At 46.5% G+C, this 27,965-nt stretch overlaps 1 protein-coding gene and 1 long non-coding RNA gene across 2 annotated transcripts in view; one reads left to right on the top strand and one right to left on the bottom strand.

The window, feature by feature from the left end:
- The window catches only part of LOC109256512 (uncharacterized), a 130,977-nt gene that overhangs the window by 17,742 nt on the left and 85,270 nt on the right, over positions 1–27,965 (top strand). Inside the window, exons 3-4 of the mRNA XM_053893525.1 lie at positions 16,269–16,308; positions 19,292–19,400. Of these exons, the coding sequence (XP_053749500.1) occupies positions 16,269–16,308; positions 19,292–19,400 (149 nt within the window). The remainder of the gene's footprint in view (positions 1–16,268; positions 16,309–19,291; positions 19,401–27,965) is intronic.
- On the bottom strand, positions 12,077–13,430 carry LOC128774452 (uncharacterized). The gene is made up of 2 exons (XR_008419017.1): positions 13,058–13,430; positions 12,077–12,943 (listed from the first exon to the last, which is right to left on the bottom strand). It is a non-coding gene; the product is annotated as an uncharacterized LOC128774452 (long non-coding RNA).

The raw sequence follows: 27,965 nt of genomic DNA, 5'->3' as shown, positions 1-27,965 counted from the left end.
TGTCCTCCATGTTCAGAGGGGTAGTAGAGATCTGAGGGGCCACAGTGGTGCAGGGGTGGTACAGCTCAGGCTTACTGCTAGCTTATATAATGCCTTTGAGTGGACTTGCAAGATGTGCCCCCTCTGGGTACATGGACACAACCCCATGGCCACACAGCTTGGCAATGGGAGGGCTCCTTCTTGGAGGAAAATGTGCCTCTTTCCCCTGGCACATTCAGCCCTGAACCAGGGAATGTGCTTTGGTAAGGAAAGCGTAGACTGTATTTAAGGCCCCACTTGACCCCTGGTGCTTTAGGGGTGCTTTAGTGCGGAGCCCTGAAGCAGATGCCCCTCCTTCTCTAGTGGCAACTGGGCGAGCCTTTCCAGTGCTGGTTCTTTCCACCTCGAGAGTGTTAAAGACAAGACAGCATACCCAGAATGGAGTCGCTTATGCTAAGTCCCACTGCACCAAACTAAGGCTTAACTTAATTACAGTTTTGGCTCTCCCAGAAAGGGAACCTTAAACCTTCGAATAGCCTGATCATCGTGAGTCAGGTAGTCTGCATGATAAGCCCCTTCCATCCCCTTAAAGGAAAGTAACCTTGCAATAAGCAACCCACCTTTTTTTGACTTCCTTCTTCCTGCTCCCTCCTGCCTAGAGACCTGAGCTCTTTTTCGGACGCTCAACCGACTGAGCCACCCAGGTGCCCCATAAGTAGCCACTGTTTTCAGTTTGGTGAATACCTCTGCAGTCATTAAAAGACAGTCTTTTCAAACATGAAAAATATTTTCATTTAACTTAAACCAAAACTATAAATATATTGCATTTCGCAAAAGGCCATTTTGTGATAAGGTACACATGCATAGTGACTTGGTTTCTTTCAAGTACTGTCTCCTCTGTGGCTTAAGAATCCTGTATTGCTTTGAAAGGTCTTTTGCCAGGTCAGTCCTCTTCCCAGGTGACAGTATTAATGGTGTTGTACGTGGGTAAAGTGTCAGTCACAGCATTTAGAAGATGATGCCCACACCCATCCGTTTCCGGTCCAGGTGGACCGATTCTAGTGAATATCGAATTCTAGTGAATCGAATTATAGTGAATTCGATTCTAGTGAATCTTTTCATCTTACAGCTTCATGAGATATGCTTCTTTGGCAACAATTCTATCTGGCATTTTGTGATACTCTCTGTTCAGATTGCTGTTTTCCCTAGTTCTCCTGTAAGACAGCTAATACTTGTTCTCTTTCCAAAGCATATCTTCCAATTGCTGCAGAAGGTTTGCCACATTCTGGTTGTAGGAAGCCACAGATGTCCTGCTGGGGCGGTCCTCTATCTCCAAATCTTTTTGCCGGATAATCTGAGTGAGTTTACCAGTCTCATCTTTGGATGGGTGATCGATCAATCTGTTCAGTTAATCAGATGTTCTTTTCAGTGAGGAGTTTATTCTCCAATTCTTTTTTTTTTTATGTTTTTTTTTTTTTATTTCTAATCTCCAATTCTTGTCCTTTTGTTCCTTTTACTTGATCTTTCAGTTTTCAGCTTTAGATAAATAATGCTTTTCACTTCCACTTTTCTACATGAAGATGCTGAATCGTTGTTACTTGGAAAACATCAGAATGTTTTGTAGGAATGTACTTGCTGGGTTTTTGAAGGATCCGGGTTTTCATTTGCTCTATTGTGTTCTGCAAAATCTTAATCTCATCTTTCGCTGAAAGGAGCTGAGCGTGTTTAAACTTCATTTGCTCATGCTGGCGTGTGAGATCATCTAACTTCCGTTTCTGGTCTTGTAAAGCACGAAGCCGTTGCAGCTTACCCTGGCGTTGATCCTCAATGATCTTTTGTTGTTGTTTGATTTCGTCTTCCAGACGAACTCTTTCTGCATTCAGCTCATACACCTCGCATTCTAGTTCCATGATACGGTCTTGCGTTTGCGGGTCGACCACAGGTACAGTTTGGCTGTCTTCTCTCAGACACTCCAGTTCGTCTTGCAGAAATTCATTCTCTTCTCTCGTGGATGCAAGACAAACGTCTTGCTCCTCCACGGTTTGCTGTAAAATTTCGTTTTCTCTTAAGACTTGGCCGTACTTCTCTAATAGCTCCTGGAGCTCTGGCCTTCTTTCAAGTTTTTCGATACAGATTTCTTTCTCTTTAATAAGTCGTGTCAATCGCTTATGCTCCTCCAGAGCAAAGGAGAGCATTTCCTTAGTTTCTCTATGGTCGGCATCCATCTGCTCAACACTCTTTTTGAGTTGTAGTATTTCATCGTCTTTCTCTTGACTGCGTTGAATTAAACACTCCTGCTCTAACTGGGAGGACGACTTAGACAAGTTATACGTGTTGGTCAGTTCTTTAATAGCTTGCTCATACCTGGCTGTTTTCTCCAACAGCTTCTTTTCAGCCCGGCACAATTTTACTATTAACTGTCCTTTTTCTATTTTTAAGGCCCGCGTAATAGATTTTGTTTCCAGAGAATTCTTATGGTTACAGACAGTAGTTTCTTCCAGCCGACGTCTTACGTCTTCAAGCTCCAAAACCAACCTTCCATTTTCCACCTTGAGATTGAAAGCAGCTTTCTTTAAATTGCCATTCAGCTCTTCCATTTCTGAAAGGCTTTGCTGCAACTTTCTAACCGTCGTTTCCCTCCCCTTAAGTGAGTCATCTTCAACAGTATTGTCAGAGTCTTGATTAAGAGACGGTGCTGGCTCCTTCTCAGCTCTAGCAGATTCCTCCTCCTCTTGTTTAATATGTTCCTTAAGTTCAGCGTTCTCCTTCGGGATGTTTAAATTACGTATTTGCGACGGATCTGACCGATGCAAATCATTAACAGCCAATTGACTTTGAGGTGATTCTTCGTTTTGCGCATCTAACTCTTCAGCTATGTCCATCTGCTCGTCTTCAAATGGACAAGCTCCCTTTTCATCATTGAGATCGTGTTCCACTTTGCCGTTGATGCCGTTGCCTTCATTTTGTTGTTCTGATAGCTGACCTTTCATCAAAACCCTGGGCCGTGTAGTTTGTTTCTGTCCATCGAGCTGCCCCAGCTCTGCTGTTGGGAGTTCCTTCTCGGTCCTACCCTGAGTGGATTTTTGTCCGTCGGCCTCCAAGTCACATCTGAAATGCTCTACTTCTGAATCCAAATTCACACCTCCTGGAGCCGTACGTTCAATCACTTCCGGCTCATGGCTCACTTTCCAAAGTGCCAGTTGAAGTGCTTCCCGTCCTTGACCTGATGAGTTTTCTTGTTCTAAAACGTAGACTCGCCCTTCAAGTTTCAGATCGTCTCCAATGAGATTGTCACCCTGGGTTAAGCTACACCGTGGCGTCATCTCCTTTTCCGCATCGGACAGCACTTGCCGCGGTCCAGACACTTCTTCCACTGCTGTACTCTCGGAAAGAACTCTTTCCTTTTCCGTCACTGTGTCACTTTGCCTCAAAACGGAAGGCTGCGATTCACATTCTTCAATCCTTTCTTTCTTTTCCTCATTGATCCGGTCCCATTCTCTCCTTAAAGCGTCTCTCTCACTTTCTACCGAAGATAATTTGTTATTGATGTATTTTACGGTGTCCTCAAGTTCTTCAATTTTCCTGGTAGACTCCACTTTTTCAGTCTGTAGCACTTGAATGGTGTTTTGCATATCCTCAATGACAGACTCATCAGCTGCTCTGATTCCAGAGTCGTCCTTCTCTAACAGATTTTCCAGTTCTTTGATTCTTTTTTCATAGCCTTTTGACTTTTGATGGTACCTGCGACGTATTTCTGCCAGTGTCTGTTGATAGACGTTCTGCAGTACTGCCTTTTCAAGTTGATGGTCATCGATGGCCTCATTTCGATTCTGTTCAAGTTCCCTGATGGTAACCTGCAGTTTGTAGATTTCATTTTGCTCGTCGCTATTCGCTCCCGGTGCTGAAGTCTGGGAAAAATGCTTCCAATGGCTAACTTCAGCCTCCAGTCTTAAAACTTCATTTGACAGTCTGCTTATTTCTTGTTGTGACCAAATGAGGTCAGCAAAGTCCAGGTCATCCCCCGGGGAAGCTGAAGCAAAGTAGTTGATACCGTAACCCAAGGAAGGTGACGCTGTGGTTGATCGAAGGGCTGATTGGAGCTTCAGCAACTGGTTCTTGAGCCCTATCTGTCTCGCTTTAAGAAGTTTCATTTCTACCTCTTTCTGTTGTAGCTGATGTCGGTAGCTAAGAGTCTGCCGCTTTATTTGAAGCTCCGAGGCTTCATACTTCTCTTCCAGATGACTACAAAGACGTTTAAGTCTCTGATTCTCCCATCTTAAGGTTTCCCGACTCCCTTCACTCTCTTTTCGGTCAGAGTCAGGTCCTTCTCCCACCTTTTCGGTTCCCTCCATCCTCACATCTTTGATGACCTCAGAGATGTGGTCAGTGAAAGAAGCCACACTGCCACCCACTTGCTCTAGGGAATGGCCCAGGCCACCAAACGAAAAGGACATCGCTGCGGGTCACAGAACTGACCTGGTCCGCTCGGCAAAAAGCGTCCAGCGCAGTCGGACAGTCCCGCTAAGTGTCTCCAAACGGAGGCCTGCGCGAGGCTACTAATCAAATCACAACCAGGCGTTTCTAGGCAACGCCACACCGCGCGCGGGCTACTAGGTTCCGGGACCCCTGCCCACGCCCTCCGCCCCCTTACCCTCCCCCCACTGCCCCGCGGGCATCCTTCGCGGTCCCCAGGTGCCTGTGCGCACCTGCGGTGGAAAAAGCCACTCGCCCTGGACCTTCCTGGGAAGTCCAATCAAAGCACACACCGCTCTGCAGTTTGTGGTTTCCACTTAACAATTTTTTTTTTTTTGGTAATTGACATGAAATGGGCATCCGGAGGCTCCCGGGTACCCCAACCCCTCCTCTTCCTCTCCCACCATCGCCCCCCCACCCCCCCCCCCCCCGCGGGTCCCCGCCCCCTGCCCAGAGTGCCCCAAGCCCGGGTGTGGCTGTTCCCGGCCGCCAGGACCATGGGGTCACACCGCTGGCGCCTGCTGCCCCCTCCCACCGGCGCCCCGCCTAGCAGGGGCGGGGAGTCAGGACCGAGGCGCCTGGCCGCAGGGCTCTGCGCGCTCGGCGGTGCAGCCCGGGTGGGGGGGGTGGGGCCGAGGGGGCTCGGGCGGCAGGGGCCAGGCTGCAAGCCGCGCTGGAGCCAGGCGCTCCTCTCCCAGCCCGGTCCCGCGCGCCCCCGGCTTGCGGTACCATTGCAAGTAAGGCGGGGAGGGCGGGGCTTCGGCCCGGGATCAGCAGCAGCAACAGCAGCAGCAGCAGCCATTGCCGCCGCCGCCGCCATAGTAGCAGCTGCGCAGCCACCGCAGCAGCAGCTGCCGCAGTCGCCTCAGCCGCTGTCGCCCCCGCCGCCGCCGCCTCGGCCTGGAAGCGATGTAGCCGCGCCAGGCCGTCCCCCCCGAGCTGCCCGGCCCGAGCTCCGCGGGCCGTCGTTGCCGTTCAACCGCATGAAGTAGCTGGCCAGCCAGACTGCGGGCAGGTGAGTGAGCCGCGCCGGGCCGGCGGTGAGCGCGTGGGCCGGGGACTGGGGGTCGGTGTAGTGGCCCCGCGCTCCGGCGCGGCCGCCCTGCCGCCCGCTCTGCGCCGGGTCCGCTGCGGGCCAGGGAGGAGGGCTGGGCCACGCAGCGGCCAGGCGCCCAGCTCAGAGCCACCGTCCGAGCGCCCGGGAACAGCGGGGCGGGCCGGCCTCCCGGGACGCCCCCCGCGCGGGTCCCCGCCGCCCATTGTCCCGGCCCCGCTGAGCATCGTCCTCTGGGGTCTGGACCCAAGCTTTCCCCAGGCCTCCCCCCCACCCCGCCCCCCGCCCAGGCTCTGAGCTGTCAGCACAGGGCCTGACGCGGGGCTCGAACTCACGGACCGCAAGACCATGACCCGAGCCAAAGTCGGACGCTTAACCGACGGAGCCACCCAGGCGCCCCTTTTTCAGATTTTAGAAAAGGAAAAGTGTACATATGCTGTTACTGTATAATCCATGGTGTGGGTCAGCAGCCCTTCGTTGAATATGTTAATATTTCTAGAGTGAAAATATAAAGGTACTTCATGCTAAATGGAACACTTAAAGATTGTAAATGGTTTCATATTAGTTCAGGTCAAGTTTTGTTACCAAATAAGTTACCAAAACACCTTGTTTTTTAGATTTCAAAATGATGGATAAGGGGTTATGGAGCTGGTTTACTCAGTAGTAATATTCCTATTGAGAGAGTCTGAGATGGTTTTTTGTTTTTTGTTTTGTTTTGTTGTTTTGCCTTTTACTCTACGTAATGTCTCCTTACTCCAAAAAGTTAGAAACCACAATGATGTTCTGTAACTAGGGGTCACACAGACTCAAGTGCCAGGCAGGTAAAATTAATAAGCGAAGGGAAGGTAGATGTAAGGCAGTAGAGAGAGGCGAGGAATAGCAAAACTAGCTCATTGCACGGACTTGCTTGCTCTTGGCAAGTCTAGCTACCTGTTGACATGGTGAATGTGGGTGCAGGGAACACCCACCTTCCCACTTTTAAGGATACTCCAGAACGCTGATTTTTTCGTGAAGTTTATCGATACTTAAGTGTCAGCAGTGAAAAAGGAAAAGAAAAGAAACTGCTGGACGTAGGCCAGAGAAAATATATCTGCAAGCTTTATCTGGCCTTGGGCTGCCTGCTCTGACCTCCGGTTGCGAGACTGATTCTTACCGAATGAAAAGTTGGACCGTGGTGTTTTGGTAGTGAACGCTTTCTTGAGATGGGGATGGGACGTTTGCTTTATCATTGTTCGTTGTGCTTTACGTATATGTCACATAATTTTGCGGTCAGATGCTCTACTCCTGAGCTATACCCCCTAGTATATAATTTTGGAGCGTAAAATATTTCAAAAGAAAAGAACACTGGAGCACTGCCTTATTTTCTAGCCAGTGGGAAGTTTTCGTTCTCTTCTATGAATTTGAAAGTTTAATGTTACTTATTTTGGAAAAGGGAATGAGAACCCCAAGTGAAAATAGGGCCCTCTTTTTTAAAAAGTTTGAGTTAAGGGGGGTTAGATTATAATGTCCCTGCCTTTCCAGGGCCACAGTGATCTGAAGTGCCATTGCATGTCCGCCCCTGTATTTGGACTGGGAGGTGTGCCTCATCTTCTGTCCTCTCAGACCGTATCCCTGGTCCTAGCCCCATACCTACCGCCACACGGCTGATGACTTTCAACTTGATGTCTTTTTTGTTTAAGTTTATTTATTTATTTGGAGAGAGCGAGAGCGAGAGAGAGAGAGACAGAGGGAGCGCACACAAGCAGGGAAGGGGCAGAGAGAGAGGAAAAGAGAATCCCAAGCAGGCTCCACGCTGTGAGGGTGGAGCCTGACGCGAGGCTCAAACTCACAAACCGGGAGATCGTGACCTGAGCCGAGATCAAGAGTCTCGGCTTAAGATCAAGATGCTTGATCAAGACTGACCCCCCTCTGGGTGCTCCTTAATTTTATGTCTCTAGTCCTGGCATCTCTTCATCTCCAGATTGATCTTTGCCTTGAACTTCTCTATTTAAATGTCCTGCTGAAATTCAGCTCATGAACTGCATCCTCAAATTGGCCTTCTTTCCCTGTATTCCTTAGGCCGTGGGTCAGCAACCTCTGGCCTGTAGGCCAAATCCTGCCCACTGCCTGTTTTGTGAAAAAGGTTTATTGGATCACAGCCACGCACTGCAGCAGCACAGTCAAGCAGATCTCATGGTGACTGTATGGCCCACGGAGCCCATGCTATTTACCGCCTGGCCCTTCGCAGGAAGAGTTTGTGGACACCCGCCCTGGTGCACTGAATGCCGGAAACCGCATCTCCTCCGTCACCTGCGATCCCCCTCTTTCTCCTCCATCTTCTTTATACCCAGGCTCTCCCTGCCATCTGGCAGCTCTGCCTCTGGACCATCTCTGACTTGGTCTCTGCCTCTCGGTGGCCTTAGTTAGTTCAAGCTTGCGGGGTTTTTTCTTTCTTTCTTTCTTCTTCTTTTTTTTTTTTAATGAAATGTACTGTCAAATTGGTTTCCATACAACACCCAGTGTTCATCCCAACAGGTGCCCTCCTCAAGGCCCATCACCCGCTTTCCTCTCCCCCCCCCACCCCCCATCAACTCTCAGTTTGTTCTCCGTATTTAAGAGTCTCTTAAGGTTTGAACTGTTTTTTGGTTTTTTTTTTAACCTGGACTCACAATTGTCTTCCAACCGGCTTACCTAGCTTGAGCTGGATTTTATCCATACGTGGGACATCTGGGCCTCCACTTTGGTCCGACATGACCAATCGAAATTTTAATGGTCATAGCTATTCCTCTCTAAATTATTTTCTTCTGATGACATCATGACGTTCGGAGGACATTTTATGTCGTCCTAGTATTGCTAAATTGTCTTCGAAACGATAGTGCTGTCATTGAGTTACGGTGCGGCAGATAATTTACACTGGATCGTATGTCACCGTGTGTGATATGACGAATGTCGTGTTTCACCGTTAGGCTGGTAACATTAGATGCTGTCTTGTAAAAAATCTACCTATTTTAATGTTTTCTGTTAAGGTTGAAATGAATGTGTCCCATATTTGTATTTCTTGATGAGTTTTCTGTATGTGTTATTTGGTCATTTAATTGCCAGTTGTCAATTTCATTTTTTTAATCGCCAGTTTCGGTTCAACACCTGTCTGCTGAGAACCTGTCAAATGCTGGGGTGAAAAAGATAACGGATTCCTAGGAATTTGAGTGGGGAGAGAGACCTGCAAGCAGATAATTTGAATACAGCCGGTTGTACTTATTCTAGCAGGCCTTAGGAAGTATGAATGCCACATCTTGATTTACTTATACATGACAAGGTAAACAAGTTCACGTTCTTATCCTCAGGTACATTACGTAATGAGTGCAGGGACAGAATCTTGAGGGAACGCATTCACGACTAGGTACAGGTTTGATACAAGATTCAGAAAATAAAGCGGATTCTGTTGAAAATCCGACCGACCCTGTGGTTTATAGAAGAAACTGCTTTTGAATAGGAGGAGCCTCTTTGTAGCCGGTGACACGAAAACAATATTAAGTTCATCTCAGCTCTCCAGGTTTCAAGACTCTTTCTGAAGTCTTGCTATTCCCTGTGAATTACAGCTTATTCATTACTTGCCGAGACTCCTTCCTTTTGATTGGTCCCAGCATGTTTCTCTCTGTCCTTTCTCACAGTTCTTTTTTTTAAGTGTCTTCCTTATCAGAGATACTTCGGCCTGTTGTCCACTTGATCTCTCCATTCATGTTTCATTAGCAGTTTTTCTATCATTTCTGAATGGGTTCGTTAAATTTCTGCCTCCTAAAGAGTTTATAGTAGAAATGGTAGACTGAGTGACCAGGTACTCAAATGAAAATAAATGTTCAGAACTGCACAGAAATTCTTCTAAGCAATGACCAGCTCCCTGTCAGTGTGAACATTTAGAAGTCTACCAACTTGGTACCTGCCACATGGTCGCTGGATACTTTGATGCATAGACAGGACTGGCCACTTGAACCCGTGCCCGTCTGTACCTTGGGGAAATAACACGAAAGTACTTCTACTTCACTAGGTACGGTGGGTGCAGGATAGATGTAGCGTGGGCGCTGGCATGGGGTCGCTGAGACGTGCCCAGGGGTCCGTGAAGCCTTCTCGGACGTGGGACACCTGAATAATCTTGAGAACAGGAAGGTAGGGGTGATGGGTGGTAGAGAATTCCCAGGGAGAAGAAAAATTCTCAGGGGAAACCTAACCCACTGACCATCTTGTCCTTTAACTTCATGTTTTGTTTGTTTGCTTTAAATTGGAAAAAGGCAACACTATCTGATTGCTAGCAGTGGAAAAAGTCTGTTCAGCTCTTATTTTCCAATGAGGTAGTGAACTAACGGCTGTTTGTAGATCCATATGTTCTTAAGTCCAGAGCAATTGTGGTGTTTAAATTCACAAGCCTCTGGATGCATTTCCATCCAATAGATAGAGTAAGTTGGTTCTTAAAAGCTTTGAAGCTCTAAAATCAGGGGGCTTAGGTGGCTCATAGTTAAGTAACCAGCTCTTGATTTTGGCTCAGGTCATGATCCCACGGTTCATGGGTTCGAGCCCCGTCCCGTGTCAGGCTCTGCGCTGATAGCTTGAAGCCTGCTTAGGATTCTCTCTCTCTCTCTCTCTCTCTCTCTCTCTCTCTCTCTCTCTCTCTCTCCTCTCAAAATAAATCAACATTAATAACAAGGTTTAAAACCAGTGTACCCTTATTTTCTTTGCTTAATAATAACTGACAGCCATCTTTCCCCAAAATAGACAGTTTTTAATTTTTTCTGCTAAGGTTGAAATGAATGTGCCCCATATGTGTCTGTGAAAATCTGTGGAGGCATCATTTCTCACAGTGAAGCTTCTCATGTCCTTAATTTGCATCATGCTTGTTCATCTCCCCTTAGAACCTTTTCACTACTCTCACGGCTTTTACCTTCTTGGACACGCTAGGATGTGTAACGTTCCTCAGACAACCCCAAGATGGCAGGGCTAAAACACACGAACACCTGTGGCCGTGGACGTCGACTCTTAGAGATGGGCAGTATCGATCGGCCTTTGTGCTCATCGGTGGAGAACCATTGTTCGAAAAGCTTCCGGGCCAGTTTTGGGGGATCGTGGTTTGAGGACCACTGCAGTAGAATTGGGGGAGCCCATATGTGCAGAAGGTTGAGGAAGCCAAGCTGGTGATTGAGGAGGTGTCCTGTGGTGGCAGGTGAGTCAGGACTGTGGAGGAAGGGGAAGGGACACGAGTGAAAGTCGAGTCAGGAAGCAGGGAGTCAGGAAGCAGGAAGCGATAGCAGCAGCCTAAGGGAGAGGTGATGGCCCCCAGAGCAGGACAATGGCATGGGACTGACGTGAGAAACTATTTTGGCATGGGACTGACGTGAGAAACTATTTAGCACCATGGCTTTAGGGGCGAAGAAGGGAGGGGTTGGCGTGATTCGGTTACGTCTGGATGTTATTTACTGAAGTCGTGACGCAGTGATTATTCGCTTTTCCATTCGTTTCAGATGCTTCTCTTTTTTGAACCATAGAATTCTCACACCTGCCTCGACTTTCTGTTGACTTTGTTTTCATCGACACGTGGCTTCGGGTGGGTGTGTTTGTGCGCACCGACACCACACTGTGCTAATAATAACTGTGGGTGTGTAATGTGTTCTCAATCTGGCAGAGCTGGGCTCCTTTGGCTTTCCTTTTTCAGTTGCTGTCTCCCATTTCTGTGTAGAAGTGAATTTTGGTATCGTTTCTAGTTCCTAGAAAAATGCTATGATTGTGATTGGTCGAGAGCACATTAATCCATATATTTAGTGGGTCCCTGCTATGGGGTGGGTCCTGAGAACCCAAAAATAAGTAAATCCCAGGCACTGATGGCCTGGCATATCTGTGAACTAAACTTTGGGGAGGATTGATGTCCTTTCCCATGAGCCTGGCACATCTCTTTCTACACACAAAGGTTTTCTGTGCTTCCTGAGGGCTTTGTTGTCATTGGAAGAGTGCCTGATTAGTTCAGTTGGCAAACGTGAGTGATGTTAATGTCTGTCCATATCTTTATGTACTAAATAAAGATGTGCTAAATTAGTCACAGCTGATCATTTTTGTTACTTCTTTGAATTTCTACATATGTATTATCTATGTTTTTATTTCTCCTTTTCCTTTTCTTTCAGCAATTTCTTTTTCATCCCTCATTTAATTGGTTAGACTCGAAAATAATGTGTAGCTGTATAATTGTTTCTAGCAATATTGTCTAAAGGGCGTGTGATTTCACCCTAATTAGGCGTTCCAGAAATGTGGTAAGGTGAAGTCGTGTTTAAGTGCGAATGTCCTAATCTGAGTGGTTCTCAGTGGAAATCTACAAGCATTTCCCCTCTGCTTTTGGAGCCACACACCTTGTAGTGTGTCTGATGTTTGAGCCTTTGTTCCAAGGCTCAGTCATAAGATTGGCAGGCGTGTGGCTTAAAGGCAGAATGCTGAATTGAGGTAGCACTTGGACTGAGAAAGGAACTGGAAGAGAAATTTGAAATGGAGCCTATGTGGCAATAGGTTTTTATTTGTTCGTTAGTTTTAATTTTTAAAAGGTTTTTATTTTTGAGAGAGAGAGAGAAAAAAAATGTGAGCAGGGGAGGGGCAGAGAGAGAGGGAGACACAGAATCCGAAGCAGGCTCCGGGCTCTGAGCTGTCAGCACAGAGCCCAACACGGGGCTCAAACCTACAGATCGCGAGATCGTGACAGGAGCTGACGTCGGATGCTTAATTGACTGAGCCACCCAGGCGCCCCGGCAATATATGTTAATATAACTGCTGAAGAAGTGATCAGCAGGTCACAGGGCAGTGGACTTAACTGCAGCCTTTGACTCTTAGAACAGTCTTTAGGAATAGAAACCTTGCTCCCTGTAGATGTTACAGGGAGGTTCTGACGGCCTCTTCCCCCCCAAAAAATCATCCACACACACAAATTGGCAGAGAATTTCACGGACTCCACAGACCTCTTCAAGCCCATGGACAAGAACCCCGGGCTAGTTCCTGGAGAGATGTGTAGTCACGGCCCCCACGCTAGAAACACATCTGTGGAGAAGCGCTGTTTACAGGTGTCTACCTCCCGTGTAGGTGGGTGGTGTTCCGCTGTTCTCCAGAACACACACTTGACGTCTGTGAGAGCCTTGCCCAGAAAAGCTGAGATGGGATATTCTCCATGATGAGCTCTGGCGATCCCATGAAATTACTTTCCCTGAATAATCGGCTTCTTTTGATAGTCAGTCCGTTCCATAATGTTTTCAAAGCTTTCAGGTGAGGGCTTAAGAAAACGAAGACTCCTGTGGGGCAGCTGGAGTCTAGTAAAGAGTAACTGGACTTGAGTCCGTGTGGTCCCCCAGCTCTCTGTCTGACCTTGGCCGCCCGAGCCTCCCGGCTGCGCTCCCACGCTGGTGAGACGGGGCTCCTGCTACCACCTGGGAACCGGCCCTGGGAGATTTAAGAAGGCGGCATGAGGTAAGGGGGCGTCAGAAGACAGGGAGGAAACAGTATGAAACAACAGGTTAGCACTGGAAAAAGCAGGCGGGTTAGATTTTACCTCACCATTAGGGGCCAAAGTCGATTCCAAACGGATGAAGAGTTTCAAGTGAAAACCCAGAACCACAGAATGGAGGAAAAGATGGAAAGTTCTTCATGCTCTGGCATAAAAGTACAGAGAATGAACAATAAAAGATAACCATGCAAATAAAACCACCATTGTAAACTTAACCACACAAGAATTAAACTTCTGTCTGCCTATCTCATAATTAAAATTATGGCCAATGACTAGTTGGAAACAGGAGCAGACACCACGGTGCATTAATATCTTTAATGTATAAAGCTGTGTTATCGATCAGTTGAAAGATCTCGTGGTTCAGATTGTGAGATTGAGCCCTGCATCAGATTCTGTGCACTGATCTCGAGGAGCCTGCTTGGGATTCTCCCTCTCTCTCTGCCCCTCCCCTATTCACACTCTCCCTGGCTCTCTCAAAATAAATAAGTAAACTTAAAAAAAAAATCACATCTCCGTAAAAACCAAGTTTCTGTGGCTAATACACTCTTTGAATGGGCACCGTGGCCAGTATTCTGAGTAATTGCTAGACTTTCCCTGGGTAAAAATTCTACTGGCACATTCTCTGGTAAAGATGAACACTCCCAAACAGTTCAGCATAGAAAGGGCTGAGCCTTGGACCAGACACAGTGATGAGAAAGATCGAGTCATTTGGAGCACATATTGGGGGAGGTAGGGACCATGGTGGTTCCCTAAAATTAAGGTGGGGATAGCATAGACCAATGGGGGTATCTTTGTGTGAAGGAGCCACCCCAATTTGTATGTTACATTCCAGACTCATGATTCGTCACGAAAAGTAATCTTCCCAGATAGCCTGTATTCATGGTGTAGACGATTTAATATTATTAAAACCTCCATACTACCCAAAGCTGTCTACAGATTCAGTACAGTTCCTATCAACATTCTAATGGCATTCTTCACAAAAAAAAGAAAAACGATTGTAAAATCCACATGGAACCACAAACGACTGAAACAGCAAAAGCAATCCTGAGCTAGAAGAACAAGGCTGGAGGCGTCACACTTCCCGATTTCAAACTCCTTGATCCTTGAACAACGTGGGTTTGAATTGCACGGGTCCACTTATATGCAGATTTTTTACAGTACTATACTGTAGATGTACTTTCTCTTCCATACAATTTGCTTAGTAACATTTTCTTTCTAGGGGTGCCTGGCTGGCTCAGTCGGTTAAGCGTCCAACTTCGACTCAGGTCATGGTCTCGCAGTTCGTGAGTTCGAACCCTGCATTGGGCTCTGTGCTAACAGCTCAGAGTCTGAAGCCTGGTTTGGATTCTGTCTCCCTCTCTCTGTCCCTCACCTACACACACACTCTCTCTCTCTCTCTCTCTCTCTCTCTCTCTCTCTCTCTCAAAAGTAAATATTAAAAAATTTTAAAAAGTAATTACATTTTCTAACTTTCTTTATTGTAAGAATACATTAAATAATGCACATAACATATAATACATGTTAGCCAACTATTTATGTTCTCAGTGATGTTTCTGGTCAACAGTAGCTACTAGTAGTTAAATTTTCAGGGAGTTAAAAGTTACGTGCCAATTTCTCACTGCACAGGGTCAACACCCCTAACTCCTATGTTGGTCAAGGGTTGGCTGTATATTGCAAAGCAGTAGTCATCAAAATAGGATGGTATTGGCGTAAAAAAGATACATGAATGGAACAGACTAGAAAGCCCAGAAATAAACCTGATTAAGAAGAGATATTGGATCTCTTTCTAAAATTAATTTTATCAATGTAATATGTGGCTGAGTGTCCATAAAGGCAGGAAACATAGTGTCAACTTATTTTCAAGCTGTATGTTAACATTTTCGCATAATATGTTCCACATAGATTTCAGTCTCCAGATACCTTTTTAGGTTAAGTACCTCTAAATTGAAAGCAAAGAGTCTGGTTGGTAAAATGAAAACAAGGATAAGAAATACATTGATTTGCTTTGTAATCAAATGACTTGATTACAGGGGTGTCAAATGACTCGACTTAAATCGCTGTTTGAACCAGAAGTCCCACTATGGCACCTCGATTGCCATCATCCTGGGTATTACGTACAGTAACAGTGCTACCCCTTTGGACTGCAGAGGAGTCCTCGGAAAGTACCGTGATCTGGCAACTGAGGCTCGAGCAACTCAGGATGTTCCTCTGCCGGTTGATGGCCGCCAGGTCGGCTTTCTGGAAAGGTCTACATAGTTAATGATAATTGGAAAGCATGAGTGGGAGAAAGCTGTGAAAATACTTTGTTTCTTTTTAAAGTAAAGATGAGATGCCTGAAGGAAGGAGTACTCAGTTGTTACTATTTGTGTGTGTAGTATTGAATCACGTTCCTGGATTTGTGACAAACTTGTTTCAGTAAGGCTGTGCAGCTCAGAAATGATCATTTTAGAAACTGAAGGTTCGGCTTCTCTACAGCGGTCTTTTTTTATTTTATTTTTTTAATTTATTTGAAGTAGGCTCCATGCCCAATGTGGGGCTCAAACTCATGACCCCCAGATCTAGAGTTGCACATTCTACCGACTGAGCCAGCGAGGCGACTCTAGAGCAGTCTTTTCTGCAAGGGTGGCCTGTGGGTCTCGGCCATGGAATTCTGGGAGGAAAGGGCCTCTTAAAGAAGCAGGATCTTGTTCCAGACCTGCTTTTGAACAGAGGTGAGGCCTGGAAACTGGCATTTTAAATCAGCACACTCCCCACCCTCCGTGATTCTATCCACGCCCAGGTCTGGGAGCCACTGGTCTTGAGGCTTTGTTCTTGTTTGGGGTTGCTATTCTTTGCAGACTTTTGTTTGCTGGTTTTTTTTCTTTGGTTTTGCTCACGGAGCCCTCTGATGTCAACATTGGTGGAATTTCTCCCCATGTTATTATTCATTTCTGACTGTTTTGTTTATTTTTTATTTTTTTATTTTAGAGAGCGAGAGCATGCATACACAAGCGGGGAACGGGGGGAGACAGGGGCCGAGGGAGATGGAGAGGACCCCAAGCAGGCGCCACCCTCCACACAGAGCCCGACGTGGGGTTTGATCCCACGACCCTGGATCATGACCTGAGCTGAAGTCAAGAGTTGAACCCTCAACCGACCGAGCCACCCAGGCGTCCGTCCCTAGCTGTTTTGTTTTAAACTCTGGGATAGTCATTATTACATTTCACGAGTTCCTTTGCATTTCTGGATTTCTGACTCTGAGCTTTTCATTTTTTCCCACAGAGCTGAGAAAACAGAAGTCCTCAGTGAAGATCTGTTACAGGTAACAAAATAAAATCTTCTTAAAGTGCTTTGCTTAAAGAGGAAAACAAAACAAAGCCTCATCGGCGAGAACTGAAGCAGATCTGTGTACGTACGTCTGTATGTATGATCTGAGACACGATGAGACTGATCGGCATGGTCCCGAGCAGGAAAGAAAAGCAGTTGGGTTGCACGGTGATAAAAAGGGGATCTGGAACTTCGGTGTCATGTTGTGAAGTTCAAATGGGGCTGTCCTGCTTTCAAGTGCCAGGTGTCGGGGTGGGGTGGGGGAGGCGCTGGCTGGCCTGGCCGGTCCACCGGCACTGCAGCCTGGTCACGGGTCCCGGGCAGGCTGCGGGCCTGTCGCTCGCTGCTATGACGGTGTCCTTGATGGGACAGGCCCTGCCGGCAACAGCCTAGAGTTTCCACTTCTTGCCTCTCATGCTATCATCCTCCACTTCTGGGCTGAGTTGGCTCCTGAAGGACTTAGAGTCTCAGTGACGGTGACCAGACCTGTCAGGACCACCCTGAGGCCCTGAGGTGGCCTGTGATCAGCCTGGACTTTTCTGCCCTGCAGGAGGGATATTTCCTGAGGGACCTCGGCCGGGGCCACTGCACTTCGTCTCTCACAGGCTTCCCTAACTTTGGGGCTGGGGGTTTCTTCCAGAAGGCCTGGGACCCTTTGTACACATCCCTTCACTCGGCCTCAACCCCGTTCCGTCTCCACCCACCCCAGAGCACGCCGGGAAAGACAGAACCCTTCTGCACTGAGGTTTCTCTTAAGCCTCCTTGCTTGTGTCCTTGCTTCTCATTCCATGACCTTCGGCAGGTCTTTTCACCTGAGCCCCTGAAGACCAGCAATCTGCTCCCGGGTGACTTTCTGTCTCTTCCCATAGAGAGGAGCCGGCATAGCTTAGAAAACTGGTGCTATGCCAGCCCATGTCAGAATATCCTTCTAAATTATGACAGCCACCTGCAGGTAGAAGATTCTAAGAGCACGTTTTTTTTGTTGTTGTTGTTTTTTTTAAGGACCAGAAGTTTTTATTAAGAGTAGGAGGGTTTGTTTTTTTTAAGAATTATTAGATAATCATATTCTTTTTTTTTCATTTTTCTTTTTAATGTTTATTTTATTTTTGAGAGAGAGAGAGAGAGAGAGAGAGAGAGAGAGAGAGAGAGAGAATGTGAGCAGGGGAGGGGCAGAGAGAGAGGGAGACACAGAATCTGAAGCAGGCTCCAGGCTCTGAGCTGTCAGCACACAGCCCAATATGGGGCTTGAACTCCTGAACCGTGAATTCATGAGCTGAGCCAAAATTGGACACTTAACCAACTGAGCCACCCAGGAGCCCTGACAATCTTATTCTTAGTAATATTTCCTCATTGGCTTTTATCGTATATTTCAGCTTCACTTTCAGACTTTCAGAAATGTTGCTTGGGCTCGATAACCTTTAACTAGACTAGGTTTCACATCAGTGTTCTCTCTCCCACATCCCACGTTAGTAATAAATATGCACAACCTCCTTGAACCCTTGAAGCCCCAAACCTTGCAGGCAGTTTGAGGACTGCAGAATTCCCACAGGAGGCAGGTGGCAACTGTCTGCTCCTGTCCCTTTCTTAGAACATCCACGGGGGCCTCAAGAGTTTGCCAGTTTCAAGGAACGCCTTGTTTCATCATGAAGATGCTTACCTGCCGCCCCCCCCCCCCCCCCAACAATCCCCTCTCTGTCAGCATAGAGCCTGACGCAGGGCTCAAACTCACAGACTGCAAGATGGTGACCTGAGCGGAAGTCAGATGCTTAACTGACAGAGCCACCCAGGCCCCCTCCTTTTTTTTTTTTTCTTTCTTAAGTAGGCCCCACACCCAATGTGGGGCTTGAACTCACGACCCTGAGATCAAGAGTCAGTTGCATGCTCTACCGACTGAGCCAGCCAGGTGCCCCCCCCCACCCCGCATTTAAAATGTACACCCTTCCACTCAGCAGTTCTGCCTTTAAGAGTTTACCCTATATGTACAAAGATGTACGTTCCAGAATATTGACTGCAGCCTCACAGCTGCATCACAGCTGTAACCGAGGAGAGCTGGGTTCAAGAGGTTATGGCACACTCACACAGCTGGAGGATATGCAGCTATCTGAAAGAATGCGATGGGTCTGTGTGCACCGACCTGGCACAGTCTCTAAGGCTCACCGTGGAATTCGAAAAGCAAACTGTAGAGTAAATAACGTGCAGAGTACGCTACTATCTACGTCAAGAGCAAGTGGGGGACATACGTGCTTCCACACGCGTAGCTCACTTCTGGAAGAACAGACAAGGGCACTCGTGTCTTGAGAGAAGGTGGGAGACTCGTGGTGAGGGGAGCAGGATGGAAGGGTGGTCTTCGTACTCTACACTGCCTTCTTCTGTTTTGTTTTATCATGTGCTTGTATGATTTTTTTCAAAAGAGCATTTAAATATAAGCTTTAAAATATATACACAAAGAGGCGCCTGGGTGGCTCGGTCGGTTAAGCGTCCGACTCTTGATTTTGGCTCAGGTCACGACCTCACGGTTCATGGGTTCAAGGCCCTCACCTCGGACTCTGCACTGACATCATAGAGCCGGCTTGGGATTCTCTCTCTCCCTCTCTCGCTGCCCCTTCCCCACTCGCGCTCTGCTCTCTCTCTTAAAATAAAAATAAGTTCAAAGAAAAAATCTGCAAAACACAGGGATTGTGCAGAATTGCCACCGCACAGGGTGCTCTGGGAGTGCGACAGGTGTGACGGCTCGTTTTGACCAAAATAACCTGCTTTGGCACAAACCCTATCTCCGTTAATGGCTAATGAGTTCCTCTCAAGGTGCTGTGGTTTAGCCTGTATTAGCAGATTAACATGGTTCAAGTATATCTAGTGAGGGTTGGAGGTTTGAGGTTTGTTTTGTGTTTGTGTTTACATTAAAGACAGTTATGCCTTTAATCAATCAGAATTGTTCGCCGTGAAACTAACTCTCGCCAATCCGCACCTGCTCGCTTCAGCTTGAGGCAGTCTGCTGTACGCTTCCAGCACGTCGACGGCTGATGTTGTTTCCCACCCATTCGACAGGAGCCGTTCTTTCTAGAATGTGCAGCGGAGAGAAAAGGCAAGGTACGAGGCACTGTTGCACAACTCCAAGGCACTCTTGGAGCACATGAGAACTTGTCTCAGATGACTCCTTTTTCAAAAGCCCGTCCCAGCCCCCATCTTTCTTCTTTTTCTTTTCCAATTTTCTACACCGAACATGCATTGTTATCATGGGAGAAAAGTCACTAATGTATATTTAAAGAGAAATAAAGCAAGGAACTTCTCCGTGAGCAAGAGTGTTTGAATGCGTTCGAGGCGTAATGTGACATATCCCACCTATTTAATAGGGGCAGGGGTGGGTGGTGTCTCCTCAGCAAAAAAAAAGAGAAAACCAAACAAACTAAAAAATAATAAATAAAAGATATTTAAACTCTCTATTACAGATTCTAAGAAACGTAAGCAACGTGTCAAGTGCAAAGTCTGGACCAAGTTTGGATCCTGTTTCAAACACACCACCTATAGAATTTTTTTCTGTTTTTTTTTTTTTTAAACAACTGGGGAAATCCAAACACGGACTGTGGAGTAGGTGCTATGGAGGAGTTTCGGCTGCTGTGTGAGGTACAATGATGATGTTACCATTATCCCGGGGTGGGGGAAGAAAATGCTTACTGGTAGGAGATTCACATGGAAGTCTTTATGGGGGTAATGCTATACTCTCTGGATGTGCCTTAAAATATTCCGATGACAACACCGACAAAAAACGGGGATAAATAAAACAATATTGAAAGATGTGAGTCACCAAAGTTGGCTGATGGGACGTGGGTTTTCGTCCTACTGTTCCCTCTACGTTCATGTTGTTTGCAAATATGCACACTGAAAACTTGGACTAATAAGGTATGGGAAATGGGAATGTGTATTTTCCAAACCAAGATGGCGGCCCAGGTCTTGGACTTCTTTAGCGTGACGAGCCAGCGGCCCACGTGGAACCCCAGCTGCCTGTTCAGGTGGGCACGCGACAGGGCTTCTCACATTCTCTGATCTGAGAAGGGAGTGTGCCCTTCCCTGGGGGGTTAAGGGTACCAAAGGATGTCCCCGCCCTGCTCTCCGACCTGTGACTCTCACGGCTTGCAGGTCTCCACTCCCGCCAGGTCACACTGTCGCCTCCGCCGGTTTTCGATCACGATCTGTCCGAACCGGTCGGTCGTCCATGTTCACCTGGGAAGGGAAAGAGGAGGCTGGGCGATGCCAGAAGGGCTTCTCGAATACGCAAAATCAGACAACAGTATTCTGTTTCTGAGCCGTCAAGGCTGATGTTTGCTAATACCCAGTGCAGTCAACGGAGTCGGGTGCGGGCCCGGCACGCGGGGCTGACGAGAGCGTCGTCTGCTGCCGCCCCCTGCGGGGCAACCGGGCGGTGTGCGCTCGGCCCGGGAGCCGGTCAGACCACTGAGCGGCTGCTCCACAGGTAGACTCCCACGTGCACGCCAGGTGCAAGAGGGTTTACTCCGCAGCGTGATGTGTAACGGGACCTATGACGGAAAGGACTCACATGCCCATCCGCTGGGGTTAAAGCAGTTGTGGCATGGTCGTTCAATGAAATATCACATTGCCATGAAAACAGCAAGAGGACATCCAAGTAGATGTAGGTACAGACGTAGACACACAGACACAGATACAGATGTGGAATGATTCTCAGATAACAGACTCTCGAAAAGTACAGTACAGAGGGCTGTGCATAACATGCTCCTGTCTGCCCTTAAGAAAAAAAAATCTCTAGCTACATTTATATATGCGCAGAATAATTCTGGAATCTGGCAGTGTTGCTTCCCAGGTTGGAGGACTCACTAAGGTCCGGGGTAGAAGTGAGACTTACCTTTCCCTGCATACCCTTTTGTACTATTTGATTTTTTTTTTGAAGTTTTGCATGTGGTGTTACTTATCTAATGAGAAACCATTTAAAACCCCCTTCTTACGATGTTTATTCATTTTTGAGAGAGACAGAGCATGAACGAGGGGAGGGGCAGAGAGAGAGGGAACCCCAGAATGCGAAGCAGGCTCCAGGCTCCGAGCTGTGAGCCCAGAGCTCGACGTGGGGCTCGAACTCATGAGCCGTGAGATCATGACCTGAGCCAAAACCAGATGCTTAGCTGACTGAGCCACCCATGTGCCCCCCATTTACCACTTCAAAAAAACCATTAACGTATCTATACGCACAAATGTCACAAAACATACATAATACACCGCGCACTAGTATTACTTTGTCCCCAAACGTCAACAGTTTACTATACGAAATGATTCCCAGAGCTCCCGTGACAACGGTGGCAGGCAAGAAGCAGCATCACTCTCTGTCGGTGGACGTGTGAGGCTTACGTGGCATGAATGGTCACACTGGGTGCCTGTGAGCACGTGCTCCGTCGTCTTCCTGCCTGGGTCTGAATCCTGGCCTGAAACTTACCAGCCGTGAGGCCGTGCGGCCGTGGGCAGCAAGCTGTCCAATCCCTCTGTGCTTCGGTCCCCTCACCGGCCACACCCGCCACACCCTGGTTACGTGACAAGTAGGTTAATACAGGTCACACTCATGGAAGGTGCCAGCTGTATAGCAAGCAACTTCTACAAGTTCGCTACCCTTATTATATCAGTACTGAAATTTGCATCACTCAGGGAGCCTCGGTCGGTAAGCGACCGACTCTTGATTTTTGGCTCAGGTCATGATCTCACAGTTTGTGGGTTTGAGCCCCGCACTGGGCTCTGTGCTCACAGCATGGAACCTGCTTGGGATTGTGTCTGTCTCTCTACCCCTCCCCTGCTCGCTCTCTCTCTAAAAAATAAATAAATATTAAAAAAAAAGTTTTTTTCATCATTCATGTGGTTTTTGTCATTTTAAAATACTGATTAGGAAATCATGGAAGGCATGTGAGCAATTAGTACACCTGAGGAGGCTGATGGTTTGCATTTGTTAGGAAATTGCCGAATTCAGTGAAAACGGACACATCCCCAGGCTTGCTCCCAAGTGACTGGGTCCATGGTCAAGATTCACTTCGGCAGCCACGGATAGTGCTGGCAGGGCAGGAAAACCCTGGGGTGCACACCGCAGGAAGAGGAGAAGCCCCGGATAGCACGTCAACTATCAGGGCGGTAAGAGGTGGAGAGCCCCGTCGTGACCCAAAGTTTCAGACCGTAACAACGTGAGCACTGAGCAAGGTTTTGTCTGGCTTGCTACAAATTCTCCCCCGGCATGCCCGCACATGGTGACGAGGTGGCCCTGCAGACCCCTTGCTCCGAGACAGTCTAGTTCCCTTCCCCTGGAATCTGGGTTAGGCCTGTAACTTGCTGTGGCCAATACAACAGTAGCAAACACGACGCAAGCGGAAGCTGAAAATCACTTGCACGTTGGCCCTTGCCCTCTTGCTAGGAAGTCTGAACCCGTGTGGCAATGAACCCAAGCTGGCTTGCTATCGGAGGGGAGGCCCTGTGCGTGAGAATGAGGCATCCACATAGGAGGGAACCCCAGGGGACCCCAGCTACAGGAGTGAACCCCAGGGGACCTCAGCTGCAGCTGGCTCCAGTGGAAGAACCACCCAGCTAAGCCCAGTCCAAATGGTCCCCTCACACAAACCTGAGCAACTTGTGAACTGCTCTGAATTGTGAGTTGTTCGAGACCGCTGAGGCTGCAGAGATTTTGGTACACATCAAAAGCTGACTGATAAAATGCAGAAATACTGCTATGCCTTTAACAGAATCTAATTCTTCTTACACAAACTTTTATCATCAAGAATTAAAAACAACACGAACAGTCTTCAGCCAATGACACATTAGTATGCGGTCTGAGTTACCAGACCCGAAGTAACGAACAAATTACGAAACAGGAAAAGCAATAAACTCCTACAGAAATCTCTAAACGCTTTACAGTTGGAAGGGAACACAGGCAGCCCTAAATCATGTGAGCTCTGCTGATTTATTCCGGCTCCTTCTGACTCCTTTACTGGATCCTCCTCCTTCTCTGCCCCTTTACGCTGCTGTTCCTCATGGCTGGTTGCTATTTTTCTCACAAAGCAAGTAGGTTACTTTTGCCTATTTTTATTGGCGGGGAATTTCAAAACAAGTAAATTGTCTGAACTGAAAATACCCAAGAGATTTGCTGAAAAGAACATCGTGTACGTTAGTGTCAGAATGTAACCCATGCGGTTAGACTCAGTGCCTGGACTCATGATCGCTAGAGAGAAAGGCTACCCACAAGTGCTGCTGGCTTTGACCTGACAGTCCCGACTATCCACTGTTACTGTTCATCAGGATTTCCTTTTTTTTTTTTTTTTTTCTTTTTTTGACAAGGAAATGTTGTATAACTCAAGTGACTTAAAAATATACATCCAGGGGTGCCTGGGTGGCTCAGTCGGTTAAGCATCCAACTTCAGCTCAAGTCATAATCTCACAGTCCATGGCTTCGAGCCCCACATCGGGCTCTGCTCACCGCTCCGAGCCTGGGGCCTGCTTCGGATTCGGTGTCTCCCTTTCTCTCTGCTCCTCCCCGGCTCGTGCTCACACTCTCTCTCAAAAATAAATAAACACTAAAAGAAATTAAAAATATATATCCAGGTGCGCCTGGGTACCTCGGTCACTTGAGCATCTGACTCTTGATTTCGGCTCAGGTCATGATCCCAGGGTTCTGGGATTGAGCCCGGTGTTGCGCTCCATGCTGAGCATGCAGCCTGCTTGGGATCTTATCTCTCTCTCTCGTTTCCTCTACCCCTCTCCCTGACTTGCACATGCTCTCTTTCTCTCTCTCCAAAATAAGAATATATGTATGTGTATACAAATACACACACACATATGTATGCATATATCTACAAATGCTCTCTGGACCCAACTGGGTCATGGTACAAAGAATGAGAGAACTAAATCCAGAGGACAGACAATGAAGTCCAAGTTGCAGATGAAGTTGAAAATCAGAAAGAAAAACATTAAAAGGAAGTTTAAAGTAAGCAATATTTTTTAACCCAAGTCTAAAACCCCAGATTATATCAATAGGAACGATTAGAAAAAGTGAGTGAGTGGGAAAAAAGTTTCAAAACCTCAATAGGTTGGTAATTAGAGAAAAACAGTTCCAAAAACGTTTTTATTTATTTAAAAAATTTTTAAAAATGTTTATTTATTTTTGAGAGACAGAGCACAAGCCGGGGAGGGGCAGAGAGAGAGAGGGAGACACAGGATCTGAAGCAGGCTCCAGGCCTCCAGGCTCCAAGCTGTCAGCACAGAGCCTGATGCAGGGCTCGAACCCACGAACCATGAGATCATGAACTGAGCTGAAGTCGGATGCTTAACCGACTGAGCTGCCCAGGTGCCCCTCCAAAAACCTTTTTAATGCAAAAGGCACCGACTATTACATACGGTATTACCACATGGGGGGAAGCCAGGTGGAGAAGGCTACGTGGGAATTTCCTGTACAACTTTTGCAACTTTTTTTTACAAATTTGAATTATTTGAAAGTAAAAAGTTAAACACGTTTACAGTGTATTTTTAAGAGGCAGCCTTCGCCAATATTAAAAACAGGATTAATACTTTTCAGAAGAGAAGTCTAAGCGAAGCAAAAACAGCCCACGGAGGAAAACACAGAGCACAAATGAACCCCAGAGAACTATGAATGTAATTCTAATACTTGTGATAGCCGCTGTTCCTTATCCATTTTGTAGATCTCCAGGACTGAGGCAAACTTGCCTATCAAGAGCTCCCCTGATTAATTTTTTTTTAAGTGTATTTACTTATTTTGAGAGAGACAGAGGGCAAGCAGGGGAGGAGCAGAGAGAGAGGGAGGGAGAATCCCAAGCAGGCTGTGTCAGCACAGAGCCCAATGTGAGGCTCAATCTCATGAACCAGGAGATCACGACCTGAGCCGAAATCAGAAGTTGGATGCTTAACCAACTGAGCCACGCAGGCATCCCAAGAGCTCTCCTGATTTGTAAGTGATTATTTCCCTGGCTATGTAGCACATTTGCCCAAATGGTGTGTTTCTACGTTCGCAGCGGGTTGCTGCTGGTTACCACCGCAACTGTCATAATCTACAGATTATAGCTTATGCGCCAATTTCCGTTCAACTGCTTTCACACGCATACTTAATATAATCTCCAAGCTCTCCGCGCAAAGCCTGACATGGGGCTCCATCTCCCCAACCGTGAGATCATGACCTGAGCGGAAATCAAGAGTTGGACGCTTAACCAACTGAGCCACCCAGGCGCCCTGCAGTTATAGGTTTCTATACATATAATTATCTTCTCTCAAACTTTATGGTATCAGGCATCAGTATGTTATAAAAGCAATACACGTGATTCTGATGTGAAAACAGGAGAAACATTGCTTCTCAAAGACTTAGAAAACCTCCCTCTTAGCAATGAAATGATAAACATTTCAGAATTAAAAACGGAACACGGGTATCATGCTGCACTTTCACCTGACCTTATTTCGTATTCGCATGAAATCACAAACGCGTAAGAGGTTAAAACAAGATCTCACTGTGGATTCACGTTACATTTCTTTAGCTTCTCTTCGAGTTCAGGTGAATCTCGGAGATCTGCTCCAATAATGGCATAGCTCTTTGAATCCAACAGGTGTCCATTTGGAAAGCCAAGAAGAGATTATCATTTCAACAGAAATTCATCCAGAGGTGATCATTTCAATGGATTTCTTTTCAAAATTCAATTATTTTTTCTCCATTACAGAAATACATGTCCCACTGCAAAAAGGAAAAAAAAAATCAGGAAGGAGGAGGGTGGAATGAATGAAAATCACATCTTCCAACTATTAAATGTTTTGGTATAGAACATTGCAGTCTTCTATACATACAACATAAACCCATACACACAACATAAGCACATTTTCTGTCACACAAATACGTACACACACATCACACAGGAAAAAGAAAACAGGGCCAATTCTTCTTTTGAAAACTACTTTTCCTACTTAACAGTAATATCAATGACATCATCATCTGTAATGATTCCCTAGCATTCCATCAGTGGATAAAACAACTTACTCAGCCAAGCCCTCACGATTAGGCCTGTGGTATCTCCAAATTTTCTCCATCTGAGGCACTGCGATGAGCATCTTTGTATAGACCTCATGAAGCACCTGTCCAGTTAAGTAGGTCTCTAGGAGTAGAATTAGGAGGTCAAAGGGTAAAATATTTAAGTATTGGTACCGATCAGCTGGCCACTCTCTAAATGTCGTGCCAATTTGTGAGATACTATGTTTAAAAGAAAATCGCTTCTAAAGTATTTACAAATACAATGATAACATTTGCTTGAAAATACTCCCACAGAGATCGGACAGCATGGTTTTTATAGTGGTTCTCGAGCTTTGGCAGTCATCAGAATCACCTGGCGGGCTTGTTAAAACAGACTGATGGCTTCTACCCCCCGAGTTTCTGATGTAGCAGATCTTGCAGAAGTAGACATTTTGTCAGATTCTTTCAAAAGCTAGACATCTGTATTTCCAACCAATGCTCCGCAGTGGTGATGTCACTAGTCCAGGACTACACTTTTAGAACCACTGGTACGGATGAAATTGGCCACAGTTAAAAGTTCAGTGATGGGTACATGGAGGTTCATTTACTTACTTATTTTGAGAGATGGCGGGGGGAGGGGGGTGGGGGAGGGAGAGCGGGGGAAGGGTGGAGAAAGAGGGAGAGAAAGAATCCCAAGCAGGCTCTGTGCTAATAACACAGAGTCCAGTGCAGGGCTCAAACTCATGAACTGTGAGATCCTGACCTGAGCCCAAATCACGACTTGGCCATTTGACTGACTGAGCCACCCAGACGTCCCCCTTGATTTACTCATTCGGACTGACTTTTCATTGTGTGCCCATTTATATACTTTTAAGTTTCACCTCGTGCATATTTCAGCTTTAAGAAATGATCAATTTCAAGATGCGTATTCTTTCTCAGTTTCACATTTCTGAAATGAGGATGCATCAGTCAATAACGTTTCGGTTTAACTTATCAGCACCTTTTCTTTCCTGACGGTAAATAGATAGTGTGATTCTTGCAATCACAGCCTCAAAGGTTTAATGAAATAGGGCAATTTTGCAATGAAAATGTGTCAGTGTTATCATCGCCTATCACTTTTCTCAAATTTTCACTCCCATTTGTATTTTCATTAATTTTTATTTCAACTGTCCGTCTCCCAGAATGATGGCAAGATCAAAAACTATCAAGGACAGGACTAGAAAATTTGCCCACACAAGACACAAACCCAGAGTTAAAAACCAAGTGAAAGGCTAAGAAAGAAATCTGCCAATCAACAGTTGACGAGGGATTTGTATCAAAGAACATTGCTTTATGTTGTAAAGGATTCCTATAAATTGAAAAGGAAATGAAACAATGCAACTGGAAAATATATGAGCCGAGGAAATTTACAAGAAATCCCACAGGCCAACAGAAGGAAGGAAGGGTACTCCGTTTCACTAGCACGTTCAAAGTTATAAAAAATTTAAAACAAAGTTACAAAAAAATCTTTAATTCATAGATTTGGCAGACTGGCAGGAATTTTTTAAAATGGTAGTAGCCAGTGTTAGCGAGGGTGTAGGGAAAGGGAACCCGCATCTACTCTGGTGAAAATACAAATTAGTCGAAAGGGTCTTGAAGCACGGCTTGGCAGTAGC

This window comes from Panthera pardus, unplaced genomic scaffold, assembly GCF_024362965.1.
Source record: "Panthera pardus isolate Hobbes unplaced genomic scaffold, ASM2436296v1 HiC_scaffold_319, whole genome shotgun sequence".
NCBI classification, from domain to species: domain Eukaryota; kingdom Metazoa; phylum Chordata; class Mammalia; order Carnivora; family Felidae; genus Panthera; species Panthera pardus.
This window is presented reverse-complemented; position numbering and strand designations above follow the sequence as displayed.